This window comes from Nasonia vitripennis, chromosome 4, assembly GCF_009193385.2.
Source record: "Nasonia vitripennis strain AsymCx chromosome 4, Nvit_psr_1.1, whole genome shotgun sequence".
In the NCBI taxonomy this organism is placed as follows: Eukaryota; Metazoa; Arthropoda; class Insecta; order Hymenoptera; family Pteromalidae; genus Nasonia; species Nasonia vitripennis.
Window position 1 is genome coordinate 18,915,368 of NC_045760.1, and position 11,604 is coordinate 18,926,971.

The 11,604-nt window shown below is 35.6% G+C and overlaps 1 protein-coding gene across 1 annotated transcript; it reads left to right on the forward strand.

Moving 5' to 3' along the window:
- The first annotated feature begins 318 nt into the window (after positions 1 to 318).
- On the forward strand, positions 319 to 11,370 carry LOC103317037 (telomere-associated protein RIF1). Its single transcript, XM_008213658.4, has 18 exons — positions 319 to 653; positions 1,644 to 1,850; positions 1,931 to 2,560; positions 2,638 to 3,223; positions 3,291 to 3,496; positions 3,586 to 3,726; positions 3,805 to 3,970; positions 4,072 to 4,282; positions 4,356 to 4,762; positions 4,839 to 5,383; positions 5,608 to 5,849; positions 6,544 to 6,803; positions 6,880 to 7,402; positions 7,473 to 7,811; positions 7,897 to 8,501; positions 8,580 to 9,304; positions 9,380 to 10,004; positions 10,075 to 11,370. The coding sequence occupies exons 1-18, from the start codon at positions 556 to 558 to the stop codon at positions 10,636 to 10,638; spliced, it is 7,080 nt and encodes a 2,359-aa protein (XP_008211880.1). The 5' UTR covers positions 319 to 555; the 3' UTR covers positions 10,639 to 11,370.
- Positions 11,371 to 11,604: the final 234 nt, after the last annotated feature.

Here is an 11,604-nt window from a genome sequence, read left to right on the forward strand (position 1 = left end):
ACCATCCAGAGGGAAGAAACGCCATTTTTAAATTCTTTACCTGGGTCCGATCACGTGATCCGCAAGTAGCCAATAGTCGAAGTCGTCTCGCATAGCGGGTGCGCATCAGCCCGCCGAGTGCCCGCACTCCGCAGCCGTGTGCCGAAAAATCCCGTGCTAGTAAACATATCCCCTGAAACACCCGCATCTTCCGATATTTCATTTCGGTATTTCGAACTTTTCTGAAGAACAAATTTCTAAATACTTAAAAAAAAGCAAGTACAATAGTATATATCATCCGATTTTCGAAATTTCAATCCAGCGCCATCTCGACATTCGCGGAAACGCGCACAGCGTACTGGGACCACCGCATTCGCGCGCGTAAACTCGCTCCGTCTCTTTCCTGTCCACTCACCCCCCGGCGGCAAGAAAAAAAGAACAGGAAAACGCGCGCGATCGAGTCTAGCTCTCAGTGTTGGTCTGCATGCAGGTGCTGCTCTGAGGCCCTAGGAAAAGTGTGTGCGCGTGAGGCAGCAGAGAGACGATTTCCCGCGCGTAGAGGCAGCAGAGAGGACGATGGCGGCTTGTAGCAACCAGCTCCAGAGCACGATGAAACAGCTCAAGGACGCGACGACGCCGGACTCCAAGACCCTGGCTTTAACCTCCCTCAGAAGGTATATTTTCTTACTGCCCTTTGTTCTCTTCGAGGCTGTGGCTTCTTTTCTTGTGCGTTGTAGGAGTTAATGCCTTCGGCTTGGCTAAGAACTGACGCTGTATGTATGTACCTCGCACATATATATACATCTACTTTTACACAAGCGATTATATTACTTATGCAATATTTGCGAGGATTCTGTTGTTGAGAGCCTATGATTTTGTGGGAACTTAGTGTCGTGGTCCGTCGTTTTGTCAAAGAATTTTTTGTCGTTCCTTTGAACTTGAAATTTTTTTAATGTTATAAAATTATAAAAATAGACCTTGAATAGTATTGGCAAATAATGCTCTTCTGTTTACTAACACTTGTTTTGGAGCAACTGATGTATAATTGACATTGCGCTGTGCTTTGAAAGTTGTACACGATGGAGCAGTCCTTTAAGTAGAATCAATATTTATTTGCAGCAATAAGAAATGCAGAAACTATTTTGAATCCGGTTTAGTCTGAATTCAACTTTTCTTTATTATTTTGAAATTTACTTGTGTCAAGCAATAGTATCTATGAGAAATAAGAGCGCATTGATGTTAGAATATAATCTGGTCACTTTGATATGCATTTTTTATATATAATAATATACTTCTTATATACATCTTAAATTTTTTAATAGCCCTACTTTCAACTCTCTAGATTTCAGTTATATCATTAAATTTTTTTTTTAACTTTTTATGAAACTTTTACCTTGTTTATAATTTTTTGTATTACCATGATTTAGAGCATTTATTATCCATTGGTTATTTATTTTTTATTGTAGATGTTGAGTATTTTAATCTAAGTTTTGAATTCTTTGTGAGCTTGCTTATTTGATTTTACTTATGGCATGAAGTAATCTTTATAGTAATGAATCATACGATACAGTTCGACAAAAATAATTTTCAAAAGTATACCTATTTATATAACTATAATACTAGTATTTATTTTCTTTGTAACAAAATATTTTACAACTTTTTAGAGTACAATTAGAAGATGCAAAAGTTATAAAAACACTGAAAGATGAAGAATTTTGTGAACTTTGCAATTCAGTTATCAATGCAAGTATTACTGAAAATGACAAACTTCACATTGAGGCATGTCGAACTCTTGACATCATCCTCCCTGAAACAAGGAATAGAAATTTTGATTTCTTTCAGTCAATTTTACAAATTAATAGGAAGAAAAGGTATCATACATTCATATTGTAATCTAATTTAGAAAAAGCAGTAAACAATTTTGTTATTAAATATATTCTTCAAATTTCAGACTTAAAATACTTGTATCTTTGAGTATATTAAAAGATGAGACAGTGGCAACAATTGCTAGCAAAGTGTCAATCTTAGATTTTTTGAAAAACTGTATGCAGTCTATTAATACAGCGTCAATGACTTGGCTACTAGCACAAAATGCAGATAACGTGGTGGAATTAAGAAAAATGGAAAGTAAGACTCTTACTGAAAATGAAGAATTTGAAGAAAAAGTAGTAGAGAACACTTTAAAATTACTTGGTAGACTGTGCAGTCTGTCTTCTTTTGGAATTAATGTTAGACAATTTGATACACTTTTGATGGAGACAGTGATTATTTTGGCTTACATGGGTCTTAGAAGACAGCGAGCTCAAGCTCTAATTGTTTTAAAAGAAGCTGTCCAAAATGATTTAGGTGTGCGCGTTAGATTGATGCAAAAAGAAATATGGGATTCTTATAAGAGTAGTTTGCAGAATATTTACTGCAAACGTATGACGTTATTGGTAAATATCAATGACCAAGATTGGGCTGTTCAGTGGGAAACAAGTATTGCTTTAGTTGGAACAGATCTTCACAGGGGCTCAGGATTGGTTAACAGCCTGCTTAAAGTTGAAGAACTTGCTTTTAAATCAGCTGATCCTAACAGACGGTAAATCCACGGTGTATATTTAGTTGTTTTTTTTTCTAAACTTGTGCATTAATATATTAAAAATTTCAATTTTACAGACAAGCCTTTGTATCTTGGAAAGTTCTAATTGACAACTTTGCTCTAGATCAACGTGAATTGGCAACAAATCGACGCATTAAACTTTTATGTGTTCCTTTAAATGCCAAGAATAGCAAAACAGAGTTAATGGTGCTTACTAAACTTGAAGTTTGGTGGCATTTGATTTACAAAGTTTATCCAAGTATAAGCGAATGTATAGATACTGTACTTGTTCCTTTTTTAACCATGTGTTTTGGTCCTTTTGGAGATAAGCCACTTTTTGTTCAAAAAACAGATACTAATGTTTCTTTGGGGAAAAAGTTTCCTAAAACACAAGTTTTTGCTCTTTATACTTTCATGCAATTGATTGTGGATAAGGAAGATTGTGCAAAGATCTCATCATCTATTGTTGTGCAAGATGTACTGCCTAACCCAGTTAGTAGTTCCGTTTTTGAAAATATTTACAAGATTTTCATTCACTGTTTTGGTGAAATTTTGCTCAGTTTGGGGTTGTTATCTGATCACGATGTAACACATAAATCAGAAATCTATAGTATTTTGTGGGATGGTTTAATTAAGAGAATTGAAGAATATGACAAAATGAAGGTGAGTTTGTTTATTTGATGACATTTGATTTTCAACAGTAATAACTAAGAAACTTGATGAATTGTAGGTTCCGATGTATCAAGAAGTCGTGAATGTTATTGTTGAACTAATGAAACATCGATTTTACAAGATACCAATGATTCGAGATTTTTTGTTTAACAAAATATTGAAAAAATTTGATAGCATTGCTAACAGTATGCAATTTACTGAAACTACACTGATGGATCTTGTACAAACATTTTTGCAAGTTGATAATTTCTCGCTTTTTACAAGGTACTTTGATCATTTATGTGTGTGTGTATTTATTCAAAAATATCTGTTTGTTTTAAAATATATATATATTTTTTTACGTTTTTTTTAAGTGATCACTATCAATCAATTGAAACATTGCTTTGGCATTTAATTAAACCAAAAAATGCAGATGCTTATTATCCACAAACCATGGAAATGATGCAAGCTATATTAAAAATTTTAGATGATGCCAAAAACTTTAGCTCCAACATGTTAGTACAATCTTGAAGCAATTTTATTTTAATTATCAAACTATTCAAGTATTATAAAATATTATAATTTATTTATAGGTTTGCTGCTTGCGAAGTATGGTGTATTCTTGCTAGAATTGCAAAAAAGTACATTGAGGACTCACAAAATATCAATGAGGGCACCTGTTTAGAACATAATTTTAAAACTGTTGAAAGTATTATTTCTTTTTCCTTTACACACATTTTTACAGATGATCATGCACAAGTAAGAATTGTATTTATGTGTATAATTATATGTATAATTCTGATCACTTTTACTCCAGTAGTGAGTTATCGAACTATATTGATATTTTATTTTTCAAATAGTTGAGAAGAATGGCTGAATCATGGATAGATTTATACAAACAGTTTGATTTCCAAGCTGAACTAATTGTAACCGTAAAAGCCAATGAAATTATGAATAAAACATCAAATATGCTCATAACAGCTTTGAAGAAAGAAAATAAATGTTGTGACTTAGCAACAGTCTGTATAGATGGATTACTTAACACAGTAAATTACGACTATTTATCAAATGGTAAGCAACAGCACTAAAATAACTTGATCTTTCAAATATTGTAAATATTGTTTAATCTTTAATTCATTCTTAGATAAAGAAGTGCCAGCAATTGTACAATTACTGAAGGATCTGACGTTCCAGTGCCTACGCAGTAAGAGCTTTGCTTCCGATAAAATCCTTAAAGCTCTGTGCGCGTTTCTCCTAAGAGTCTTTAGTCACAGTGCGGAAAAAACCGCTCAATACTTAAAAGTCATTGAACCCGTCGTGAAATTCTTACTTGCCGAAATCGACGACAACAACCTTGATCGCGAAATAATGAACACTTGGAGCACCATTGTCGGGCTTTTTAAGAAACTGCAAAAGTCTCTGAATTCCGAGTTGCTTGCTTGTTATAGGAAAACGATAGTTTTAGCTGTATTACATTTGAGTAAGGAAATATCGTCTTTAGCGTTATCACTTTTAGATTTAAAGGATAGTGTCGATGAAAAAGCAAAAAAGGTAAATTGTTGTTTATTTTTAAATGTCATTTTTGTATCATTCAGTGTTCTAAAAAATTCTTTGAATTACTCAAAAGGTACTAGAAGAAGTGATTCATGAATTAAAAGAGACTTCAGCTAAGAACAATTTCGATATAGATGACATCAAAGAAAAATCTAACAAAAAAACTCGATCCCCTCACATCAAGCCGATCGGTAGTTTTCTCAATCGAAAAAGCGTTAGCTCATCTAATGCAAGAAAGGAGAACGGTAAAGAAAACTTTGAGAAGACAAAGGTGATCAATATCGAGCCAGATTCTCAAGATTTTGTTTTAATTAACACCGACGTTCAGCTGGACGTGAGCCGCCTCACCGATCATCAGAAAGAGATGTTGAAAAAACGCAGAGATGACATACCAGCAATGTACAACGACTTGACAGTTTCAAATTCGCAAGACTCGCAAGAGCTGCAGCACTGGTTTGACGCGAAAACCGGAAAATCGCCAGCAGCTACAGTGAACAAAAATAACTCACCGTCTAATAACAATGAAGTTCCTAAACCAACGTCAGCTACTGCTCTACATTTTAAAAATATTGCAGATGTATTTAACATACCAGAAAAAGTTCTTGAAAAACCAACAGTGTAAGTATGAGAATTTAAACAAATTTTTTAAAATCATGAATAACAAATTCTAAATTTTAATAATTTAAAATTCAAACTTTATAGAAATCGGGTAATTAATTTTCCAATCAATAATTGTTTATTTTTAAAATTTGCCAGAATTTAAAGGAATCACGAATTTGCAAATAATGTAATTATATTAAATATTAATTTAATAAATAATACTCGTGTTGTTTTTGTTTCAGGCCCGTGAAAAGCGCATCGCCAAAGACGCAAACTAGAAAGCAGCAAGCAGCTGATGAGGACGTGTCAGCAATCGAAGATTCTCAACAAGTCAAAGTAGAGTCAGCGCCGATCGTGGTAAAGAAGTTGGATTTCGAGTCGCGCGAGGAGTTTCCCGCCGACTCGGAGCAGCAAGTTTCGCCGTCGATCATCGACAACGCCAAAATGCGGCGTAGAAATCCCACCGAGGAGAACAATGGAGCAGGTAAAAACTTTTGCAATTTAACAATCTTCGTTATTTTTGTATACGGTGTAATTTGTTTATTTTTGGAAGTGTGAAGCGGAATTGAGTTTCTTCGCAGCAGCGTTGTAAACACTCATAATCAATGCTCAATAAATTTGAGCTGGATGGAAAATCAGGTCGATAGACAGAATGTTGACGTTGCTGAACTTCTTTTTGCTGCTCAAGCAGTTTTTTATTATATTTTGCAAGTCGGAGCATGCTTCTACGTGCTACCTAACCTCTAAATACATTTTCTAAAGATAGATCGTTTTTAGTCGCGGAGCGGGAAACGTATGATTTTCAAAACTTTACTATCAAGGTCTCGCGTTCTTTAGTTTTCGAAGTATCGCAAAATGTTCTTTTTTGTAACAACTGCATAGCGAGAAAAGGTTTTAATATTATAACATTTACTCGTGAATTTTTTATGTGGCTGTGCTTTACTGTTATAATATATAGACAAAACGCGAGCCACAACAGTGAAACAGAAAGGTTTCAAATAGGTTAATGCTTCTGTCTACGTCTGTGTTTCATATCAATGCTGTTTTTCATTCAAATTAAAGCGACCATGGATTTTAATGCCTTACAATTATTTATCACAATAATATATTAGAAAAGATTCTTCAGAATTGTTTAAATACATAACATTAATTTTAACATAATTCATATTTCATTACAGCAGCGGAGACTACAGTCGATAAGAACGTCCGAACGACGCGTCGCTCGCTGCAGCCTCAGCAGCAGCGCGTTACACTGCGAAAGTTTAATAGTATCGAACAGCTGAACACAAAACGCGGACGCAAACGACGAAACTCTGAGAGTAATTCCGAGAGTGTGCTTAACATTGTGCACGAGAAGCGACCCAGACGAGAAGACACGCCTGAAGTACTTAATAGCAGTGGTGAGAGTTCCAAATCGAACGAAGAGAACAAGAACTCGGTAAGCTACAAAAGAAAATTAAAAAAATCTAATCAAGCTGATTTTATAACATTATTTATTTTATTTTCTACATTAGGTACAGGAAATCGACGGCAAAAAGATTTCAAAACGGCAGTTAAACGAAATGTCTCGTCTAAAAATTGACATGAGGTTCGAGCCGCTGCCAAGTCGTCGTAGTGCTGGCAAACTAAGCGAAAATGCAGCTTCTCATGCTGCTGACAAAAAGTCGATTGCTTCTAAAGATGACAAATCAAAAGATGAGAAGACACCTGCTAGCAAAACTGAAACGAATCAGCAAGTTAATAGTACTATCAAAAGACGCTCGATGTCTAAAATTACTCCTTCCGCAAAAGTTGAGACGACTGTTGAAAAGGAAACAGAAAAACACAAGAAAGATAGTGGTCATAAGAAACCGGCTGCACCAGAAAATCTCCCGGAGAATAATAAATTAACGACTCGCAAGTCATTGGGTTGTAAAACAGAGCCGATCATCACTTCCAAAAAGAATGAGATTGTAGCAGAGACACAGGAAGAAACTCAAATTAAAGAAGGGCCGACGCAAATGGAGACCCATGACAACAAACTTGAAGATATTCTGGGTACGGGTTTGCTGGTTGTATTTACTTTAAAAAATATATATTACTTATTTCAATTTTTTTCTGAAAACAGCTAAAGATTCCGAGAGTCCGATTGATGAATCGGAAAGTGAAAGCGTGAAATCATCTCAGGATTCAGATATCGTAGAGAGTTCACAAGAACCTAGCACAAACTCAAAATTGGAAAAGCTGGAGAAATGCTTTATTAAGATAAAAAAAGTTGAAGTTGTGCAGGTTACGAAAACTATTGTGGATGAAATACAAGCAGAAAAGGAATCAAAAGAACGAAAAGTCATTGAAACCACGCCGATCGACTTGGAGGAAACCACGCCTTCCATTATTCAGGCGACTGCTGAACCTGAAAAACCTGCGCCTGTCTTGCATGAATCAAAAAAAGTCGAGAGCGTTCCAGGTAAAACATTATGAGTTAAGCATGTTGAAAGACTGTTAAAATATTTAAAAAAATCTATAATACTTGAATGTTAAATATATTTCAGTAAAGCCATCGATCCCTGTAAGTCATGCGTCTTCTCCAAAAAGTACAAATTCCCGTCTCTTCCGTTCCAAAGCCTTCCCCTTACAAGGTCGAGCTGCTCAAATGCTTGGTCTCGTTACAAAGCAGTCCCTCGCCGAAAAACTTTCTTCCGACGCCTCGAAATCAGACTCTACCTGTACAGATGAGGTGACTGTGGTTCCTATCTCCAAAAAAGACAGAGTCTCTAAAGAGAATGATAGAGTCTCTAGTCCCAGTACAGGCAGTCGACAAGAAAAGATGTTTAGTAACATGAACAACAGTATGAGGCAGGAAATGTGCTCGTCACCCTCAATAACAATGTTTTGTAATCTAAGAAATGATGGTGAACGTATTTCACCTAAACTAGATAAGCATGAGCGAGATAGTGAAAATGGAGTTATGCCGATGGAGAAGGAAACACAGAATGTTAGCGCTGCAAGTAATAGCGATTCGTCGCCAAATGGAAAGACGAAAAAAGAGTTGCCTTTACTTGAGTGGTCTAATGCAAATCCGCCATCTTTGACTGCATCACCAAGTGTCAGTATTTTAAAGAGGATGCAAGAGGTTGATGTAGAAACGCCTAATAGGGTAAGCGTTGTTGATCTTTTTCAAATTTAGACACAAGACTTTCCATTATTAGCATTAAACATTATTTTTCCCTTTTAGAAAAAAAGAGTAAGTTTTGCTGATCCACCAGTATCTCGTGAGATGGGTTATGAAATAATGACGGAATCATCGTCTCCACCAAAGCTTGAAAAACTGCCTACAATGCGCAGTCCTATTTCCCGAAAGGAATCAAGGAAGCATGCGAAACTACGATTGATTCAGATGGATCTTGAACGAACCGAAAAAGAAAACAACGAGCTCGCCAACAATGTTGAAACAAAACCAACCGAGCCAACAACAATTGATGAATCGGCAAACGTTCCCACTGATGCTCCGATGACTTGTCTCTCTCCAAAGGTGATGCTTTCAGCAATTCTGTCTGATATTTCTCTGGACGAATCGAAGATAGCTGCAACCGAGAGTCAAGTAGTAGTTAACACTCAAGATGTAGATATATTCAGTGACAACAATGTTATTATATCAAATAACGAGAGTATGGGTATAGTTCAAACTTCTACTCAGAATGAGCAGAGTAGCTCCTCTATTAAATTGGACTCCATCAACTTGTCGAATATTCTGCAAAAGTCTTCCGATAATCATACTCCTTCCTTAGAAGATACTGTGGACGTTGAGAATTTATCTTCCAGTCTTGAGGGTACTGCTCATTTGTCGGATAAAGCTCCACAAAAAAGTTGCTCACAGCAGAGTGGTGATTCAGCTGATACGTTACCGGTGACGGACTCAATATTCTCCAACTTGCCGCACAGTCAAGAAACACAAAACAGGTAAGAGCATTTATATATAACTAAGAAATGTTGAAAAATCGGTAAGTTTAACATGTTAATTTTTTTTTAATTTAGTGTTGTCCAACTAATTGAGCCAGAGGCCCTAGATTCTACGCTTCCAGTGTATCCTTCCCTGGTTTCCTGCATAGATGGCGTAGAAACAATCAGTGCTGATTTAGTTGATCCTCTATTCACAAACGATCTCGCAAAACACTTGTCTGTCAAGTCTATTCGCTCAGTAGGCGACTTGGCGCAGCTGACGGAACGTGATGTCAACCGCCTACCTATTAAATCACCAAAACTTGCCTGCATTAAGAAGGCACTATCGAGGTATGAAAGTATGAAGAAACTCACTAGGACACCTGAGAAAAGGTCACCTACACCGAAGTCAAGCACACCACTTGGAAACAAGTCTAGGGAGAGTAAAACCAAGCCGGAGAGCATTTCATTTGATGATCTCATGAAGAATTCGAGTAACAACAGTGATCTAGCCTCGATTAATGTTTCGGCAGTATACAACATCAAGAGGCTCAGGAAGCGACAATCGATAGATAGCTCGATGCAGACGAGTCCAATGAAGAGGTCAAAGAAGATGGACGAGGAAGCTTTTACCGAGCTAATGGAGCAGTGCGACGATGACTTCTTATTTAACGCTTTTGTAAAGAGGTTTGATGCTGGAAAAATTCTCACGGGGTATAGAGTAAGTATATTATTAAAGGATATTTTCAGCAGTGTATAAGACGTTAATTTTGAAATTACTGTTTATTAAGGAAAAAATGGGCGAGCATTCAGACAAAGAACTCAAGAAAAAGACTTTAGACATGCTTGGACTAAGTGTTGAAGATGACAGTGAGGCTAGCTTCAAGACTTCCACGAAATCCATGGGCTTGCAAAAGGTGCTGCAACAACTTCCGAAAACCTTCGACACAGACGAAAGCTTCTACAATTCCGTGCTAAAAACTTACAAAAAAAAATTAAAAGAGGTCATTGTAAATAAGTTCAGCTCCTCGGAAATGTTGACTATTCTTGCCAAAAGACTTTCCCAAGAAAAAGAGAAGGGTGAGATCGAACGAATTCCTAATTCAAATGATCTTAAAATCGTACTAGATAATGTATCGCCGGATTCAATAATGGATCAAGTTCTAGCAAGGAATGAACTTATGTCTTCGGAAATATTGTTAAACATTGCTTTAGAGAACAGCCCCGAGAAATTGTCGGAGAACATTAAAAAGGCTATGTATAAGACTTTGACGGATAAACTCGACGTTTGTGAACTTGCCGACATGTATCACGAAACCATCAAGTCTGGGGTGCGCAAAATGCAAGAAAAATAAGCGGACGGTTATTGTGAATTGTATTTTGTAAACCATGTATTGAGTTAAACAACTTGCTTAAGTATGTTGTAAACTCGTCGCATAGGTTTTCCTTTGTTTTTTGGAACGTCATTTTGAAGACTGATCACGTCGCACACATTAGAATTTGTATTTTTATCGTTTATCTTACAACTATTGATGACAAGAATTCATTTTTTACGTATGCCTTTGAAAAAAAGCGTTAGTTGACCAGCTGTCCTGTTGGTTGGTAGTTATGTTTTGTTTTAAGAATTTGATAATCTGTAAATATATTTGCGATGAAATTAAATCATATTAGCTGTATAATGAAAGAATTATTATAACTATGTAAAGTAATTTGAAATTTTTTTTCAAAATCATACTTTTTATCCTGTTAAAAGAAAAGTTGACAATTTGGCATTAATAAGTTGCAGTTACTGATCTAATACTGTATGCATGTAAAAAAAATTGAATACTTATTCAATGGTATTGTCTAGGAAAAGTAATTTTGCATTGAAATTGTATAGATATGCCAAAATAAGAAAAAAGTATTGATTAGCTGCATACTTTTAAACGAAAAACTTTAATTGAAACATAAGATTTTAATATTTATTATTATGACTCTGAGAATCAGTAATTCAATACCACTGTAATTTCTTTGAAAGTTAATGTTTATATTTTATACCTACCATGTAATTGTAAGATAAGACTTAAATCATATAATAAAATATTAAATAAGTAATAAACTTCTCTGCGCCATTTTCTTCTGAATTGTCTAAAGAATTCTATTGTTACGCGTAAATATAAAACTCTGAGACCGCATCTATAGTTTCAGTGATGTGAGGTGAATTCCGAATAAGTGCTAAACTCAACTGAAAGAATTAGAAGTAAACGCCTAATCGTCACCAAACACAAAAGCAATCGCGTTACCTATAGTTTTTCCTAATTCTTCGTACGTAATCTAATTCG

Excerpts from the sequence above, each read along its gene's own strand:
- LOC103317037 (XM_008213658.4), top strand. The coding sequence starts at position 556 with ATGGCGGCTTGTAGCAACCAGCTCCAGAGCACGATGAAACAGCTCAAG. Across the intron at positions 654-1,643 it reads GCTTTAACCTCCCTCAGAAG|AGTACAATTAGAAGATGCAA; the intron begins GTATATTTTCTT and ends ACAACTTTTTAG. Across the intron at positions 8,502-8,579 it reads ATGTAGAAACGCCTAATAGG|AAAAAAAGAGTAAGTTTTGC; the intron begins GTAAGCGTTGTT and ends TTTCCCTTTTAG.